We start from the raw sequence: 19,954 nt of genomic DNA on the forward strand, positions 1-19,954 counted from the left end.
CCAGCAGTTGGACTGACGTGTCATAACAAAGACCAAGAATTTCGTGAATATTGTTACGATTATGAAATCCGAGTCAAATGTTGCGTCAACAATTGTCCGCATTCCACCACAGCTACACCTTCAACAACCACAACTACAGAGAAACCTACAACAACTACAGAAACAACCACAACCACAGAAACACCCACAACAACCACAACCACAGAAGAACCCACAACAACCACAGAAACAACCACAACCACAGAAACACCCACAACAACAACCACAGAAACGCCCACAACAACCACAACTACAGAAACAACCACAACCTTAGAAACACCCACAACAGCCACAACACCCACAACAACCACAACAACCACAACCACAGAAACACCCACAACAACCACAACCACAGAAGAACCCACAACAACCACACAAACAACCACAACCACAGAAACACCCACAACAACCACAACCACAGAAACAACCACAACCTTAGAAACACCCACAACAGCCACAACACCCACAACAACCACAACCACAGAAACACCCACAACAACCACAACCACAGAAGAACCCACAACAACCACACAAACAACCACAACCACAGAAACACCCACAACAACCACAACCACAGAAGAACCCACAACAACCACACCCACAACAACCACAACAGGCACAACCACAGAAACACCCACAACAAGCACAACCACAGAAGAACCCACAACAAGCACAACCACAGAAGAACCCACAACAACCACAGAAACAACCACAACAACAACCACAACAACCAGAACCACAGAAGAACCCACAACAACCACAGAAACAACCACAGAAACAATCACAACAACAACAACAACAACAACAACAACAACAACAACAACAACCACAGAAACGCCCACAACAACCACAACTACAGAAACAACCACAACCACAGAAACGCCCACAACAACCACAACAACCACAGAAACACCCACAACACCCACAACAACCACAACCACAGAAACACCCACAACAAGCACAACCACAGAAGAACCCACAACAACCACAGAAACAACCACAACCACAGAAACACCCACAACAACCACAACCACAGAAGAACCCACAACAACCACACCCACAACAACCACAACAGGCACAACCACAGAAACACCCACAACAAGCACAACCACAGAAGAACCCACAACAACCACAGAAACACCCACAACAACCACAACAAGCACAACCACAGAAGCACCCACAACAACCACAACCACAGAAGAACCCACAACAACCACAGAAACAATCACAACAACCACAACAAGCACAACCACAGAAGAACCTACAACAACCACAGAAAAAATCACAACAACCACAACCACAGAAACAACCATAACAACCACAACCACAGAAACACCCACAACAACCACAATCACTGAAACGACCACAGAAAAACCCACAACAACCACAACCACAGAGGCAACCACAACCACAGAACAACCCACAACAACCACGACCACAGAAAAACCCACGACAACCACAACTACAGAAAAACTCACAACCACGGCCACCGAAAAGCCCACAACAACCACAACAACCGAAGGAGCTGTTACAAATCCAGTGGTTACAACAACACACTTATCGGCACCTGTGGATAAGATTACAACTACCACAACCACAGAAAAACCCACTACAACCACCACAACCACAGTGAAACCCACAACCACATCCACAGAAACACCCACAAGCACAACCACAGAAACGCCCACAACAACCACAACCACAGAAGAACCCACAACAACCACAGAAACAATCACAACAACTACAACCACAGAAACAACCACAACCACAGAGAAACCCACAACAACAACAACAACCACAGAAACACCCACAGCAACCATGACCACAGAGAAACCCACAACAACCACAGAAAAACCCACAACAACAACAACAACAACAACAACAACCACCACAGAAACCGCCACAACAACCACAACCACAGAAGAACCCACAACAACTATAACCACAGAGAAACCCACAACAACCACAACCAGACAAACCCCCACAACCACAGAAACAACCACAACCACAGAAACACCCACAACAACCACAACCACAGAAGAACCCACAACAACCACAGAAACAACCACAACCACAGAAACACCCACAACAACCACAACCACAGAAGAACCCACAACAACCACACCTACAACAACCACAACCACAGAAACACCCACAACAACCACAACCACAGAAGAACCCACAACAACCACAGAAACAATCACAACAACCACAACCACAGAAACAACCGCAACCACAGAAACACCCACAACAACCACAACCACAGAAACACCCACAACAACCACAACCACAGAAACAACCACAACAAGCACAACCACAGAAACACCTACAGCAACCACAACCACAGAAGAACCCACAACAACCACAGAAACAATCACAATAACCACAACCACAGAAACAACCACAACCACAGAGAAACCCACAACAACAACAACCACAGAAGCACCCACCACAACAACCACAGAGACACCCACAACAACCACCACCACAGAAAAACCCACCACAACAACCACAGAAAAACCCACCACCACCACCACCACAACAACAACAACAACAACAACCACAACCACAGAACAACCCACAACAACCACAACCACAAAAAAACCCACCACCACAACCACCACCACCATCACAGAAAAACCCACTACAACCACAGAAAAACCCACAACAACCACACAACAACCCACTATAACAACTTCAACAGCCACAGAAAAGCCTACTACCCCAACAGCAACCACAGAACAGACCACTTCTGAAACTCCAATTGTGACACCTTCAACTCTTCAGTCTTCTACACCAGGCAAAACAACTTTATGTCTCTGCAAGTACATGGATCAAATATTCTCTCCTGGTAAGTGATGGGCTATTGTCATCAGTTGTTGTTCTTATTATTATTTTAACTTTTTGGTCATAGTTACACCTGACCAGCAACCTGGTCCAACAGACCACTATATAACATGTTTATCTTCCAGGGTCAAATCCTGTTTGCATCGAGATCTATTAACAGAGTCTAAATTTTGTGTTGGCCTGTTAATACAATGTATATGCTGTAACTACATTAATTAGCTTTATTGTATTCACAATGGAATGAACACAGACAATAAAATAAAATGATGCCTGCATCGTAAAATGATAAGTGACCACAATTGGCAAGTTTGGCCACAACCGCATCCCTACTGGTGCCTTTGGCCAAAAAATGAAACATATTTTTACAGGAACTATTTGTGATATTGTAGAGTAAAATTTTAATCAAGGATCCAGACCACAGACTTTACATTTAAGTGTCCATTTGGATTAACATTAATGTGATCAGAATCGTATTCAGAAAGGTTGTATTACAAAGGGACACCTGTAACCCCAGCTTTTGTCTGTTTTTTGTTTTTGTTTTTGTTTTTTTTCACATCATTAATCATTTTTATCTAACTGACTTGGTTTTATTCTCATATAGGCAGCTTCATGTACAACAAGACTGATGGATCAGGCTGGTGTTTCACTGCATATTGTAATTTGACATGCAGTGTTGAGAAGCTTGCAAGGGAATGTCACTTTACTACTCCACCAGCTCCTACCACGACCACAACAAGCTATGCCACTACAACACCAACTGGCTCAACAACAGCCAGTACATTTACAGTTACAACAGAGAGACCTTTCAAAGACTGCTCATATCTGAATCCACCCAGAAAGGTATTTGAATTTAGTTATATAAAGATGTAGTTTAAAGGTTTGGATGATCTAAAAGATCCCGTGTGTAGAATTTAGGGGGATCTACCGACATAAATGGAAAATAATATTTATATGTTTGTTTTCTTTAATGTACCTGACAATAGGAATGATTGTGTTTTTCATTACATTAGAATGAGCTCTTTATATCTACAGAAGGAGCGGGTCATCTTCCAGCGAGTCCGGCGTATTGCATCACCATGTTTCTACTGTAGCCCAGAATAGACAAACCAAGTACTAGAAACCCAGAGGGCATTTCACATTGTTAGCGGCTACCATAAGGGAGGTTGAGCGATGGGTATTCAGTTGGCTACAGTCTGCTACCTCACCAGTAGATGCCAGAAATCCTACACACTGAACCTTTAAGATACAAATGCTGTCATTCTGTACTGACCCGAAAATCAGTCAGGACTAATTGAAGGGAACGCACTCGTAATGCCTATCCTGTTACTCTTATGTGAAAATATCAACACTAACATGCAACAACACTTGATAAATTCAAAATGCAATTACTGATTAAGCTGAAATGCCTCTAATACAGCCATATTATAATGGCTAGCAGTTGCAGAATATTTGAGCAAAGGTCAATGGTTGCTTAATTTAATATAATTTCATCAGATACCTCCTGCAGTCCAAACCACATCAACAGACAACATAAAACATTCAAACACACCACAACAACAACCCACAGCATACAAAAACAGACTCACTAAAAAGCCAGAGATATTGACATATACATAAATAAACGTAAAAAAAAAATGCTCCATAAATAAGATTATTTGCAGGTCAGTAATATAACATTGCTAAGTACCTCATTCTGTATGTTGAGATAACTTTATTAATCCCCCGCTGGAAAATTAGGGTTTTACAGATAGCAAGTAATATGTTAGAGATTGTGAAGTTTTTAAAAGGGGGGGGGGGGGGGCAAAAATCTCCACACAATAGTAGCAGGAATTAAAAGAAAAGGAGACATAGAGGAAAATAAGAAAAAAATCAACTATATATATATATGTGTGTGTGTGTGTGTGTGTGTGTGTGTGTGTGTGTATGTGTACATTCTATACAAAAGGAGTATAAAAAATGATATTGCTAATGGATAAGTCAATATGTACGGTTGATAATAATAATGTATATGTTGTGCATGTGTGCACCTGGCAGGCTCAAACATGATATTTATTTATATATTTTGGCCTTTACAGGATGGTGAGACCTGGCATTCAGACAACTGCACCACACAAAAATGTGACAATGGTAACGTGATAACAGCACATGTGCCATGTAAAACAGTGACTAAGCCTGAGTGTGAAAATCAGCATCCACCAGTTAAGGTTTATGATGAAGCAGGCTGTTGTTTCCACTATGAGTGCAGATGTAAGTTCAGACTAACTACAGTATACACAGTTTTTCTTTGATGTGACAGCCAGTGTAACATTAGTCTAACATTTGCAGGTGTTTGCACCGGCTGGGGAGATCCTCATTATGAGACATTTGATGGCCAGTATTACAGCTTCCAGAAAAACTGCACATACGTCCTGGTCAAAGAGATCATTCCTAAACACAATTTTACAGTTCTTATCGACAATGAAAACTGTGATGCCTCTGGGACTGTGACCTGTGTAAAATCCTTGATTGTGCATTACAAAAACTATAAGGTTATTCTTGCAATAGAGAGAACCTCAACAACCAAGAACTTGGTAAGTCTTGTCACAACAGACTGTCTTAACCTACACGAGAATATACTTAAATGACTGCAATGGTAATGATGATTAAAAATGTTTCCCTTGAACAATGTTGTAATTGTTCAGGTCTACGTCAATGGCAAGCAGGTATTCCCAGCCTACTCTAATGATGACTTCATCATAACAAGTTCAGGAATTAAGCTGCTTTTGAAAATCCCAGCAATTCAAGCAGTTGTGACCTTCAAAGGGCTCATTTTCAAAGTTGACTTGCCATTTTCCCTTTTCCACAACAACACGGAGGGACAGTGTGGTAAGTTGTTCTTGGAATAAACGTGTTGAATAATGACTAAGTCTGTATGTTATGCTCATAGATGAAACCTTATGAACAGTGGTGGATTCTATATGAAAATGTCAGTGGATGTGCCAAATGTGGCAACACATGGATTGTAATATCTGTCATGTTAATCTTTACTTTCGCTAGGCAACTGTGACAACAACAGGAAAAACGACTGTAGATTACCAAATGGCCAGATTCACCCCCAATGCTCTGAGATGGCACATACGTGGCATGTAGAAGATAAGAATAAGCCATATTGTGAGAGGCCGCCTCCTTCATCTGCACCTCCAGTTGAAACAACACTTCCACCCTGCAAATATGATATTTGTGAAATTTTGAAGAGCGAGTAAGAATTTACATAATAACATTGAACGCAATATGTCAATTCATGCTGGAGTATCACTCAGATTGACAACCTACTTTCCTTTGATTTGTGCATTAAGTGTGTTTAAGGAATGCCACAAAGCACTGCCACCACAAAAATATTATGAGGCCTGTAAATATGATGTTTGCCACATGCGAAATTCCACCATCGGTTGTTCCAGTGTAGAGACATACGCCACGCAGTGTACTGAAGCGTCTATCTGCGTAGACTGGAGGAATGCTTCCAATGGACAGTGTGGTAGGAGAATTTTGTTTTAGTAGAAAGCAAACAATTTTATTTTCAGATGTCCAGATTACCTTTTTGTCATCATTTTGATGTTTCAATCCTCTTTCTCTTATTATAGAATATAAATGTCCAGGAAATAAAGTCTACAAGCCTTGTGGGTCAAGTTTTGTTCCAACTTGCAATGCAAGGTAATTGCTCACTTCTTTTTAGCAATATCATAACTTAACTAATGTCAGCAGCTTGTGATTTAACAAGAGTAAGAGTCTATAACCATGCTAGCAGCTCTGAGAGGCTGTACTTAGGCTGTACAACCAAATGTAACATCAGCACGCTAACATGCTCTAAATGACAATGGTAACATGCTGATGTTATACAGTGGTGTTTACCATGATCATCATTTATGGTTAGCATATTAGCATGGTCATGTAAAGTAATTAGCACTGTACACAAAGTACAACTAAGGTTAATCGAAATATATTTGGTTTTGGACTTGGCACAAGAACAGTCATTGCAATCAATCCTGAGGGGGACAAATTTCTGTACCAAATGGTACTGCAGTCCATTTTAGAATTGTTGAGGCATTTCACAAATGCCAACCTCATGGTTGCAGTAGAGGGAAAGTCAGGGATCACCAAAGTCATTAGGATTAATTCTCTGGGGACCATCAGTGTCTGTACAAAATTTCATGGCAATGCATCAAACAGTTGTTGGACTGACAGACCAACATTGCTATCTTCTCTAGAACCATGCTACTAGCATGGTTTAGAAGAATTAACACTATATACTGATATGGATAAGTTCTGAAATTCTTATATGTGTTTTTAACCATCAATTGTCCTCATACTTAGATACAATGAGAAGTATGCACAAAAAGAACCAGAAGAAAAAGACAACCAGAACCAGATGCAATTGACGGAGGGATGTTTCTGCCCTGAGGGGATGACTTCATTGAATATGAAATCTGACATCTGTGTCTCCTCCTGTAAGAGCAATTTCTGTTGTGAAGAAAAATCCAATGCTTTGTGAATGAATGAATGTACGGGTAATCTGATTGTTTTTATTGTTTAAGGTTGCACTGGACCTGATGGCCAGCCTATAGAGGTAAATGCTACAAGACGTGACTAATTATCACTTTTCACAGTGTTTTCTTTGCTGTTGCATTAGCTGTGCTCCATCCCTAAAACAGTTTGGTAAGACCTGGCGGAGTGGCTGTGAGCAGTGTGTTTGCGAAAAGGACAGTGACACTGCTCGGTGTGAGCCTCTCACATGTCCCACCCAAAAACCACCAACTTGTACTGAGGAAGGTGAGGTGTTGGTGAACCGCACAGTGGACTGCTGTGACAGACTGACATGTGGTGAGTGATTCAAAGTACCACACCTGCATCTGCTGACATAATGTCCAAACACAGACAGGTTTGATCTTTTCACAAATTTACACACATTTACAGACCAGTGTACTCATCATGGGGATTACTGCTCAGCATCTGTATAATATCGTCTTGATTCTTCTGCATTACAGCATACAACACATACTGTCCTTCAAGTGTACAGATTTGGAAATGTTACCATGACTGTAATCTTTACTAATTATTATTTTAACTCTGGTATAAGCAGTGACATGCAACTCTGGTTAAATACTGCAACAAAGCAGGCTTTTCTAATCAGGTACAGCCTATATGCATTAACAAATGGAAAATGACATGTACACCTATATTAACTAACATGAATGTCCACATTGAAGTTTAAAAGTTTTTCACAATTAAGAGACCCATTTTTAATTTTACGTGGCTATGTAGCAAGTAATTGGCTATTTGAATGTAATCATTTTAGTTACTGTATTTAACAGTTTTTGTAGTCTTACATGTTATACCCACCAACCCTGACCATGTCTCACCTTTCAACCAACAGAATGTGATCGGCGCCGCTGTCCGTTGCAGAGGTGCTCGCTGGGATTTGAGCTGAAGGTCAATACGTCAAAAGACAGCTGTTGCTCCTCTTACTGTGGTAAGCTGGTTTCAGTTACATTTACTGTCAGAATTATTGTATAAAAGACCTCAAACTAAACTAAGCTTAAGCCTTTAATGGAATCATATTTGTTAACGTTCTTTCATTTAGCACCCAAAGGCGTCTGTGTCTTCAATGATACTGAGTACAAGGTAAGGAGTAATGTCCTGTTTATATTTTGAATGTGCTCTATTAAGACTACTTGATTGTAGAAGTGTTACTAAAACTCTGCAATCTTTAAACTAAGTATTCTATAAATTAGATATATGCTTAAGAATAATATTAGAATAATACCATTCTTCTGTATTTTCACTCCATTATCACACCTGTGTGACATTTGTTTTTCTGGCTTTACATTTTATTTCTTCCAGCCCGGCAAGGAGTTCGTCAAAAACCCATGTGAATCGTGCCGCTGCAATGACACCCAGGATCCCAGGACCAAGCTGAATGTTTTTCAGTGTCACAAGAAACAGTGCGACAGACAATGTCCAGCGGTACTTTTGCAATATTTCAGTTTTTAATCATAGTAAAGTTAGATATTGTACAGAAACACTAAATCCAGGGTCACTCACTCATATGCTACACTTTCAGAAATCTGCAAGAAGCGTACCGCTGACCTGTGATGCATAGACTAGTTATTTATACTGTTTATACTATTTATTTATCGAATAAAGATTCAAAACAGATTTTTTTTTAAATTTATTGTTCAAGGTTGAGACATCTGTCTCTGAGATTTCCGCTGCCATCCAAATACAATGAAAATTAATGAATTTGTGATGTTTCTACTGAGGACTTTGCCAAATGTTGACAGTCTATTCTGTAGATTATCCAAAGTGACATGGACACTGAAATTGGTGTTGCTGTTGAATGTTTCAAGGAAAAAATTAAGTGTTTTGAGCACCAAAAATAAAACTGCATTCACCTCAGTTCACCAGAAATCTCAGAAATCTCAAACCATCGCACATTAGAATGGCAACATACCACTTGGGGTGTGTAAATTAAAGCTTGAGTTTTCATTTGGATTAAACTGTCCCAAGGGATGAAAGTATTATGTCGATACTGCTAATTGCTAATCGTGTATAAACTTAACTTGATTGAAGTTGCAGACCACATTGATTTGTACATGTCTTGCAGGGCCATGTGCTTGAACACCAGCCTGGAGAATGTTGTCCAATATGTAATCAGACAAGTTGTGTTTTTGAGGTCACAGGCTTCACTTCTCCAATAATTATTAAAGTAAGTACTGGAAACTCCTTCAGAATCAGTGTCTGTAATGTTGAATTGTGGTATCAGTCAGAATGATATATGATCACTAATTGAGCTCTTCTACACTTCTGACAGCCTTCTGAGTCTTGGTCCCCGCCAAATGACACATGTACTAAGTATGATTGTCAAAAGGTGAAGAATGAGTTCATACTCTCAAAAAAAGAGATAACGTGTCCTGAGTTTGATCCAGAGAAATGCATTCCCGTGAGTATAATGTAGTTCTGAAAGGAGCTTGAATTCTTATTTCTGGCAGGTAAATATCTTTGTTAATAATTCTGAGCTGATGCAGGCTTATCTTACAAACTGTACCTCAAAGAGTTTCACATCTGTCACATACTGTGAGTTAACAGTTACAGAAATATCAGAGATATAAATACAAATAATTTATCTGCATTAATTACATTTCACATTGTCTATATTACAGGGAACTGAACAAAGTGACGCGAATGGTTGCTGCAAAAATTGTAAGTGTGAATCAATAATTTAAATTCACATTACACAATATTAAATCATACTTTTTAAGAATGCAGTCACACATCGATACAGACCTTCACAAACCTCATCCACAACTTTTAAAAGTAAGTTTCACATCCCCTCAACTCAAAAATGTGCTTTTCTTATGTCTATGTCCCCTAAAATGTCTGATCTTTGCTATATGAGTTGTATCAGGGCAAAGTTTGTCACTGTAGAGGAGTTTTCCTCAGTAGAGGAGGCCAATCACTGTCTGATATGCAAATACTACGACTGCCAATGAGCAAGTTCCCAGGCATGCTTGGTTGGCCATCAACATAAGCCAACCCAGGGTGGCCATGGTGAAATTATTGTTGATGATCCATTTTCCATCTACCAACCAATTTATTAACCAATTCATTGTTTCATTCTACATTTTAGATGCTTTATTTCATTATGCACTGAAATAATAACGCATGTCGTTTTTGCAGCAAGATGAAAAGATGCTCATTTGTCGTTCACAGGTACTCTTCGTGGCGGCTGTGAAATCAGGAGGAGAACCACCCATCTGAGGACAAATAACTGCAAGTCAGTTGAGGCAGTGGAAATCACATTCTGCAAGGGATCCTGTGGACCGTCCTCATCAAAGTAAGAATCTGAGTGATTCACAGAACAAACTACTTACTAAATGAGGTTAAAACCACATGTTCGGTTTTCTTTTGAAGAGAAATGTTTCAAATGTTTGTTTTGACATTGAACAGCAGGTGACTGATACTGATCCTGTCTGAAATTTTCTGTTTACAGGTACTCTGCGGAGAGCAACAGTCTGATGCATTCATGCTCGTGCTGTCAAGAAATGGCCACCAGTAAGAGGGAGGTGAAGATGAAGTGCTCTGATGGCAGCATGATAATGCACTCCTACATTTCAGTTGACAAGTGTGGTTGCAAAGTCGCTGAGTGTCGTGAGAACAAAACAGGCGAATGAAAAACTATTGAAAGATGTCAGAAAACTACGTTTCATTGAAGAGAAAATCTTTGACTAGCATACTCTTATAAGCTTTAACAGTTCCTTTCAAAAATCTATTAGAAAATCAAAACTCAATATGTGAAGACCACAAAATACACAACTCTGTGTATTCAGCAGCCACAAGTCAGGACAAATAAATTCAACCTTTTAAAGAGCAGAGATGTTGTGGCCTGAATTTCCTACACCACTGGAAAATGGCTCTTACTGTGAGAGTACTTGTCATCACTTCTTCATCTATTGTCCGGGAGGCAGGTTTGCATAAAGCCCCATGATGACAGCACATACTTGGGTCTCTTTATAACTTCTGAACAGGTTGTCCCTTTATACTTTAAACTTTATGGTGTTTTCTTAGAGGGTGTTTCTCTTGCTTTTACTGACTTGAGAGATAAAAGACACAAGAATGGCTTCAGATATACAGCGTTTTGCAGCAATACTTTGACAGTCTATGCAGGGAAAAGGGATTATATTTGTGGTAAAATGTGGAAGATTTAAAACATGGATTTGAATTTGAAATGATTTTTGATCACAGATTGTAACACCATCAACATGAACTATCTCATAGCTCATTGGATGTCTACATATAAGAGGGTAAAGAAGATGTCAACCACCTTTGTCCAACATCTGATGTGTCTGACTTCTGCAAATCTGAACATGTTCAGTGTCATTAAAGCTCACAGGTTTATTGATGATCATGTGCTCTTGGCTGTTTTTTTTTCTTGGCTATTTTTCTGTGTTTACATGATGCATTGTGGGTAGCGAGGAGAATCTCTTCAATTCAATAATAAAAAAATACTTCTTTTGCCTGTGGCAATGCATCATTATTAGAATTTAAAACAACAGCGTGTACATTGGGTCTGTTTTACGTCTAAAATTTGAAGAAGAAAAAACACTGTTTTCCCAACATACAGTAAACAAAACACTGCATTTACTGCATAGTGTGTAAATTTCTCTACTCCTCTCTACTCAAAACCTCATGGCAACATTAGTTGTTGCTAACACGGTGCTTTGTCTTGGTTGAATTAACAAGATGCTGAATTATCCTGTAAGGAAGTCCTGCAAGACAATTTCTTATTTAGAAATATGCACCTAAATAAAGATAAAAGTAGGTTTTGATACAGAAGAAGATCAGATAAGAAATAATACATTAAGTGGTACCATCTACCCAACATTTTCAGTTAATTATATCACTGTGAAACATTTGACAATCTAGACTTTTGGTCCCCAGGGTCTGAGGCATTCGAGCGCTGGCCCACTTTGACTTGTTGGTCATCCAGTTTGTAGATGCAAACTGGATTGCAAATATGGGCGGAAATTCCTAATACTATGTTTCAGTTGTTATGAAAAACAGAAGAAAATCTTTGGCAACAATGGCAGAGAATGGTGGAACAGAAGCCAGTCTGAAAAGGAGGAAGGACTTTGGCTGTGTCTGTGAGTGAGTGAGAGGATTTGCTGCAGGAAAAATCAGTAAAGCTGATATTTAGCTTTGGCCATCTCTAAAACAGAATAAAGGAAATCTGGGAGCAGTTGAGATTGTTTGATGAATGGCAGTCGTTTACAATACATAGATAGCTCACAGCCTGTATCTGTATCATATATTTTAAGAATAATCAAGGGAGCCTTGAATCAGCTACAACTTTTTTACGTCATCCAAACTTTCCCAAACTTTTTTCTGCTATCACCCACTCCTTTAGAGGAAAAACGAATAAGTAAATTAATTTGAAAACACAAAATAGATCCATTAAATATATATTCAGATTTGTATTTAATATTAATAAAGGTTAATATCGATGTTCGTGTTAAATGAAAAGTTATAGTAAAAATACATTTTATGAAACGCGCCATTGCAATTAAGGTTAACATCATAGTTAAAAAAAATACTCGCATTTGTAGTAATAGATTTCTTAATGTAGTTAAACTACACTTTAAATGTTATTCTATATTTCGACAGTTCTGTGGGCTCAGAGCGGAACTAATTCTTCACCGCGTTGTCAAGCCGGAACGCTTGTAGTGTAACACACCGCTAGGCAGTCATGTCGGCGCAGAAGTCAGGACGAACACTGTTTGAGTAGTCAAATTTCTGTGTAAAATAACTAATTCTGTTCTTTTTATATTCAAGAATTCATTAGTTCGAGATTATGTGTTGAAGGAAAGCGACGTGGTCGTTGCGGTATCGATTTATTTTGAGGTAAAATAAGTTTATTGCCGACTTCTCCCTCAGGCTTTTTCTCTTCTTGACTGTTAACGTTAGCTAACGTAACGCAGGTTAGCTCGTTGATGTAATAAAACCGTCAACACAGCACTGGCTTACTGGTGTTTGGGTCACATTACTTAGCAGAGAATAAAGGCGTTGTAGGAAGCATAAAATGTATTCAGGACGTTGTTATACAATCAGCTGCAATACTTCGTGCCTGTATCTCATAGAAAGTGTTAAAGATCTTTAGTCTGTATAGTTGCTTTATCGTTGATGTCGCTCATGTTAATTCTGTAGCGTTAACTGCAGCTGAAGTAAGGACTAGTTTTTTAGTCACAGCGTTGAATAAATGTTGAACGCATGTATTTCTCATGCGCTTTGTATTCTTTTGTCTGCATCGATGCTGCTAAGATTGATTGGTTAATCATAATTCATGGCAGTTTATATGCTTTCTTAGTTATTTGTTTGAGCCATGGCATCACTGTCAGAGGAGGTGCTGCTGGTGGTGAAAAAGGTTCGCCAGAGGAAGCAGGATGGCACACTTTATCTGATGGCCGAACGTATAGCCTGGGGTCCAGAGGGCAAAGACCGCTTCACAGTCAGCCACTTGTATGCAGATATTCGCTGTGAGTACTTCATGCTATTAAATTACAAATAGTGCTTAAATAGTGATCTGTTAGAGGTGTTCTCAAGATGCACTTGGTTTATTTTCTGTACAGGTCAGAAGATCAGTCCAGATGGTAAAGCCAAAATTCAGCTCCAGCTGGTCCTTCACACCGGTGAGAGTACCACATTCCACTTTTCCAACGAGAGCAGCGCGCTGAAAGACAGAGATGCTGCCAAAGAACTGCTGCAGCAGCTTCTGCCCAAGTTCAAGAAGAAGGCCAACAAGGAACTGGAGGAGAAAAACAGGTGAGACTCTGTCTGTGGAACCAAAGCCTAATATAGCATATTCCTCTGTGTCATAGATCTCCAGAAACTTGGAAACACACTCATGGGCCACATCGTTCCACTGTGTGACATGTTCCTTTATTGGAGCTCATCTTGAGTCACTCCCACATCCCCTGGTCTGCCAACAACAAAAACACATTTTATTTCTGTTTGAGTAATGTAAAATTATCTTTAAAAACTACAGTGCCAAGCTATTTTAGAAAATAATTTAACAGTTTTGGGGGGGTTTTTTGGGACCCATTTTGAAAATTTACACCCTCAGTAGGAACAAATGCGCGTGGGGCTGAGAACCCCAGACCAGGTAGAGAGGTCAGAATATAACTGACCAGCTCTTGTTGAGTTCACGGTTGACTTTGAGAACAGCATGTGTGACTGAATAATCTCAACTCAAGATCAACTTGCCTGAAACTGTTTTAGAGAGGTGTCAATGAAACTTTTAGGTTATTTTAGAGACTGTACTTTGTGTTATACTGAGATGTGTCTCTAATACTTAGATAAATGGGTTGGAAAACATACAATTCAGCAATACCATAAACTGCAGCCTTGATAATGACTGTACAGTCAAATCAACAGTTCTGGTGTACCTAATAAACTGGCAACTTTTTTATATATATAAAGCCAGTGAGAAATCGTGTTAAGTATTTGTGATCTCAGTATTGACCAAAATAATGATGATTGTGATTTTTGCCAAAATGAGCAGCCATGTTAGTTTAGTTGTAGTTTATATAACATCTTTTCGATGTCTCAAAGGATGCATTAAAGTGAATCGATACAGTTCTCTGTACTTTCGATTACTAATGAGGTTTTTAAGCAGTTCATTCATGAATAATTTAATTCTTCAAATATTGTTCACTTATTTTCTCCTGTAGGATGCTTCAAGAAGATCCAGTGCTTTTCCAGTTATATAAGGATCTCGTGGTGAGCCAGGTGATCAGTGCTGATGAATTCTGGGCCAACCGGTTAGGAGACATCAACAACACAGACCCCGCACTGCACAACAACAAACAGGAAGTTGGTATATCTGGAGCCTTCCTGGTGAGTCCATCAAGTCTGTCATAATTAGACCTTACATTACACAGCTTAATCTTAAATTTCATAGTTGAATTAAGCAATTCGAGCTTCAGCATTAGCAACACACTGTTGAAAGTTTTATTTCTGTGCTTTACAGGCAGACATTAGACCTCAAACAGATGGGTGCAATGGCTTGAGATACAATCTGACAGCTGACATCATTGAATCCATCTTCAGAACATACCCTGCAGGTAAACAACTACACGTCAACTTTGAAGTGAAGCCATCAAGTACAACAGTAATAACAGACTGGAAAATGCTGCTACAAGATCAGATTTCCTTTTTACCTAAAGATTACAATAGAGATTTACTGAATCACACTGTGTTGGCATGAGAGGAAGAACTGCTTTGTATCTATAATCTTTAGTGCCTTCCTGCTCTCCTCAGTGACTGATGTCAAACTGACGTTCCTCATCAATCACATAAAAGATTGGAATAAATGTATGTATATCAACTTGCATTGTACTTGCAGTGAAGCAGAAGTACAGTGAAAATGTGCCTCATAACCTGACGGAGAAGGAGTTCTGGACCCGCTTTTTCCAGTCCCATTATTTTCACAGAGACCGCATCAACACAGGAACACAGGATATCTTCTCAGAGTGTGCCAAACAAGATGAGAAGGGTAAGAGTTTTAAAGCGTTTTCAGGTGCAAATCTCACATGTAAGTGCAAGGATTTTCCAGCAATGTCAGAACATGTGTTATTTCCACATTTATTAAATTCCTGCAGCCTGCTACAAGCAGCAGATCTGTTTTCATGGGTAGAAAATTTTAATTTGTCTCATGCAGGCTTAAAGTCGATGGTGGTTCAAGGAGTGAAGAATCCATTGGTGGACCTCATGTCATTAGAGGATAAGACATTAGATGAGGTGAGATTTAATGATCCAGTGACAGCCACCTCATACTCCTCAGAAATCATTTACTTGTATAGCTGCCTTTTCCTCTTCGTCCTTCGACCTGAAGACTTGGTATTTTCTGTGACACAGGGTTATGGAGTTAGTACAACAACACCGTCAACTTCAAACAGGACTGTGAAGGAGAGCAGCAACGCTGCCATTATAAAGCGGTTCAACCATCACAGTGCCATGGTGCTGGCAGCAGGCTCACGCAAGGGGTAAAGAAATGACTTTTTGAAAAACTTCTCTCATGCTCAGTGTTTTTTGCTAACTGTATCATATTTTTAAAGGGAGACACCAACTGACCAAGCCAGTGAGACAAGCAGCACAGACGGAAACTCGAGGGATTCTGACTTCTTCCAGCCTCCTGTAAAGAAGGTGTGATGGCTCTGTAGCTTTGTCAGAGTGTTTTCAAAAATATGGTTGTTACTCTGTTACAGACTGAGTCGCTTTTTTCTCTTAGGTTAAATTACAAGAAGCCATCGAATATGAAGATCTGCAAAGGGAAAACAGACCAAAAACAGTCGCGTTAAACCTCAAGAAGTCTGACAGGTACGGTGTGTCCACATTTTATTCATTCATTTTTCTTGGTTCCTTACTCGGTAACTTAATGATTTTTTAAGTGGCAGTGCTGAATCAAACATTTGAGTTTAGTATTATTGTCTAACCACTTTCAATATAATACATTAACAGGTGGATGATGTTTCGAAATTTCTTATTCTGTTTGACGCTCACAAAATGTAATTGTTAACTAATTAGACTTTTTCGCATTTCACTTGTTTTTAACTCTATAATTAATTTTTTCTCCACCAACTGAACAGAAATGAAATAATCAGTTGATTACTTGTGTCAGCTTTGGCAAGACCTTAAAGAATTTTTAGGCTTCTGTAGCCAGAAATCATCTGTGCAGAATTTAGGAAGAGGCTCATCTGTTGTGGGTGAGTCTCACTTCCTCTACACAGGTTACTGTTACGAAATATAGATTTGTATTTAACTCTACAGGTTAGATTTGTTGTTTTCATTGTGTAAATTCCTGCTAGTGGTTTCACCCCAACACCTGAATGTCACTTCAGCACATAAAGTGAATGTATGAAATCTCAGGAAGAGGGGAAACTCTAATAAGTTGCAGCCTCCACTTTCTGCTTTCGACCGATAAAACTCATGAAATGGTGATTAAATATTGTATTTTTTTGTTAATGTGTTCTTGGTTGAATTTAAAGTAACTTGTTCTGGTATAAAGTTTCTCACTCCCACTCTTTATCATAAGGTATGCTCATGGTCCAGTGCCACTTCAGTCCCACCATTATACGACAAGCCAGGATATCATCAATTCTGTCAGCTACATCCAGCATGAGATGGCCAATTACAAACCCAACCTCACTCAGGTTAGATCACACGCACTATGTTTCTGTCACTTTATAGAACACACAGCCTCTGTTCTTATTCAACAATCATTGACCTCTGGACAAAGAGGAATGATTGTAGTCTAATCCCCTCATACACAACTCTGAAGTCCGATAACAGCATATTCTCAGGTTAAATCAGGAAGTTCCTCGCAGTCACGCAGCTCTAGTGTTTCCCACGTCTTTAAACTGTGACACATTAGGATCTGCTACCAAATATAGGACACTATAATCAAATCTCCCTGAGCTTACAATGTAATTTGAGCTCGTGTACACCTACTCGTGTTGTTCAAATATTTTCAAGTGACTTAAGAAATAACTCAGTTTTCCTGAAAAGACAGGAATGTGTAACCTGTTTAAACTATGAATGATGCTGTCAGTGAATCACATTATTACACTTTGCAGGTGTTGTCCAGCACAGCTGCTACTTCTGCCATTGCAGCTCTTTCTCCAGGTGGTGTCCTCATGCTGGCAGGAGGACAGCAAGCCATAAATCGTAAGTGTGCTGTATAATTGTTAAATAACATTAATAGTACGTATTGTGAAAGCTGGTAGTGTGCGAGGCTGCTGAGCAACACATTGACAAAATCGCTGTTTGTCTCAGATTGCTGGATTGTTCACTGATGACCCATAAACTCACTGTTGCTTAAACTGACAGTACTGTATTTTGGATTTTCTTTCCGATCTTTTTTTCCAGAGATGGTACCCACTGAGGTTCAAGGAGAGTTGAAGCATCTTTATGCAGCTGCTGGAGAGTTGTTGAGACACTTCTGGTCCTGTTTTCCTGTAAACACGCCGTTTCTGGAGGAGAAGGTGACCAATTTTCACTGTACTGAAAGGCCAAGTTGTTATTGTCACACATTAAGATATTCCCTGTCTTGATACCTGTGATTTTTTATTTTTTTTATTTTTTATTTTTGGGGGGGGGGGGACTTTTCTAATAGTACATACAAATCAATTATTAGCATTTATGTGTGGTTCCATATTGGTGTAGCTAACCGAGGCTCAAACGTAATAAAAAGCATGCAGTGCTGATGACATATTCATGCCCTTTGGACGGTTTCATGTTTTATTGTTTTACAACACTGAATCCGAACAGTTGTTAGATTGACACTCATCCCAACCTTTTGTGTTTTACACTTCGATTAATTGATAGATATTTTTTCTTTGGTGTCAACACCAAAAATGTTTCTCAGCTGTATATAATTGACATGGTTTTCCCGCATAATCTCCATCACTCCCAGAATCACATTTTCTCAGATTTTCCAAATGTTTTTCATGCAGGTGATGAAAATGAAGTCAAACCTTGAGAGATTTCAGATGACCAAGCTCTGTCCTTTTCAGGAGAAGATTCAGCGTCAGTACTTAAGTACAAATGTAAGGCTCAAAGCTGTTAATAATGACACTGTGGCTTACAGCTGGTGACACTTGCATTGAATCTCTTTAACCTTTCCACAGCTCACAGGGCATTTGGAGGAGATGCTGCAGACAGCCTATAGCAAGTTCCACATCTGGCAAACCCGTCGCATGTTGAGGAAAACCTGATTTTTGACCGTTTGTCAACGAGAGGACAAGGAAGTATAATTAAGTAATTAAAGTATATGGACAAATGGCCTGTGAAGGTTCTCCAGACTGCTGTGAAAAGACCGCAGATCACATCCTGATGGGACGCGGTTCACAGGGGCTTTGTGAGGAAAAAAGATGGACGCTGCTACAACTGTTCAACAGAGACTAACTGCATCTCAGTCACACATAACTGTAATTAGTTTCTTTCACTTTTGTTTGTGTTTTCTCAATGGTTGAGAGATTGGTGCCGGTAATGGTTAAATGGGACTTTTTAAAATGGTGTAACATGACCAAATTTCAGCTGGAAAATCAGGAAGGTATTCAGGACAACAGACTGAGGTGTGAGATGCAAGCAGATGGCTGCCAACATGTGTTTCATCAGTGCACAGCGCAGAGGAGAGCCTGGACATACAGGGATGCCCCTCTGAACACTGGGTCGATTTGGGGAGCTAAGTTCCAGGAAATGTGAAGCAAAAGGCGAAGTGGATATAGCAATACTGTAAAGACATTTCACACTCGAGTGCATTAGTGTGTGTGTGTGACTCAAATCACACTGTCACTGGTTTGTAATGTCTGCACTCTCTGTCTGCACTGGAGACAAAAGTGTTACTCTGAATTAAAGTGAGGCTTAAAGCTTATTAAGTCCATGTGTCTCAGTTCACGTTTGTGCTTGTTAATGCGTAGCGTTAGCTTCTTTGGAGAATATGGAGAGTTTCGTTCTTGGTTAAGGCGTTCAGCGAAGC

General features: G+C 39.5%; 2 protein-coding genes across 2 annotated transcripts; both read left to right on the forward strand.

Moving 5' to 3' along the window:
• The first annotated feature begins 1,641 nt into the window (after positions 1–1,641).
• On the forward strand, positions 1,642–11,804 carry LOC143321931 (intestinal mucin-like protein). Its single transcript, XM_076732684.1, has 19 exons — positions 1,642–2,890; positions 3,488–3,726; positions 4,962–5,133; positions 5,212–5,456; positions 5,568–5,751; positions 5,923–6,124; positions 6,222–6,400; positions 6,507–6,576; positions 7,237–7,370; positions 7,458–7,489; positions 7,575–7,743; positions 8,297–8,392; positions 8,504–8,544; positions 8,764–8,886; positions 9,527–9,628; positions 9,734–9,862; positions 10,083–10,122; positions 10,633–10,756; positions 10,913–11,804. Exons 1-19 carry the CDS (start codon positions 1,858–1,860, stop codon positions 11,091–11,093), a joined length of 3,495 nt encoding a protein of 1,164 aa, XP_076588799.1. The 5' UTR covers positions 1,642–1,857; the 3' UTR covers positions 11,094–11,804.
• A 1,327-nt stretch (positions 11,805–13,131) lies between these two features.
• Positions 13,132–19,853, forward strand: gtf2h1 (general transcription factor IIH, polypeptide 1). The gene is made up of 15 exons (XM_076732045.1): positions 13,132–13,320; positions 13,784–13,952; positions 14,046–14,238; positions 15,147–15,312; positions 15,446–15,539; positions 15,821–15,970; positions 16,136–16,215; positions 16,333–16,460; positions 16,533–16,620; positions 16,706–16,794; positions 17,510–17,627; positions 18,051–18,141; positions 18,343–18,458; positions 18,930–19,022; positions 19,104–19,853. The coding sequence occupies exons 2-15, from the start codon at positions 13,799–13,801 to the stop codon at positions 19,188–19,190; spliced, it is 1,647 nt and encodes a 548-aa protein (XP_076588160.1). The 5' UTR covers positions 13,132–13,320; positions 13,784–13,798; the 3' UTR covers positions 19,191–19,853.
• The last annotated feature ends 101 nt before the right edge of the window (positions 19,854–19,954 follow it).

This window comes from Chaetodon auriga, chromosome 6 (assembly GCF_051107435.1).
Source record: "Chaetodon auriga isolate fChaAug3 chromosome 6, fChaAug3.hap1, whole genome shotgun sequence".
In the NCBI taxonomy this organism is placed as follows: Eukaryota; Metazoa; Chordata; class Actinopteri; order Chaetodontiformes; family Chaetodontidae; genus Chaetodon; species Chaetodon auriga.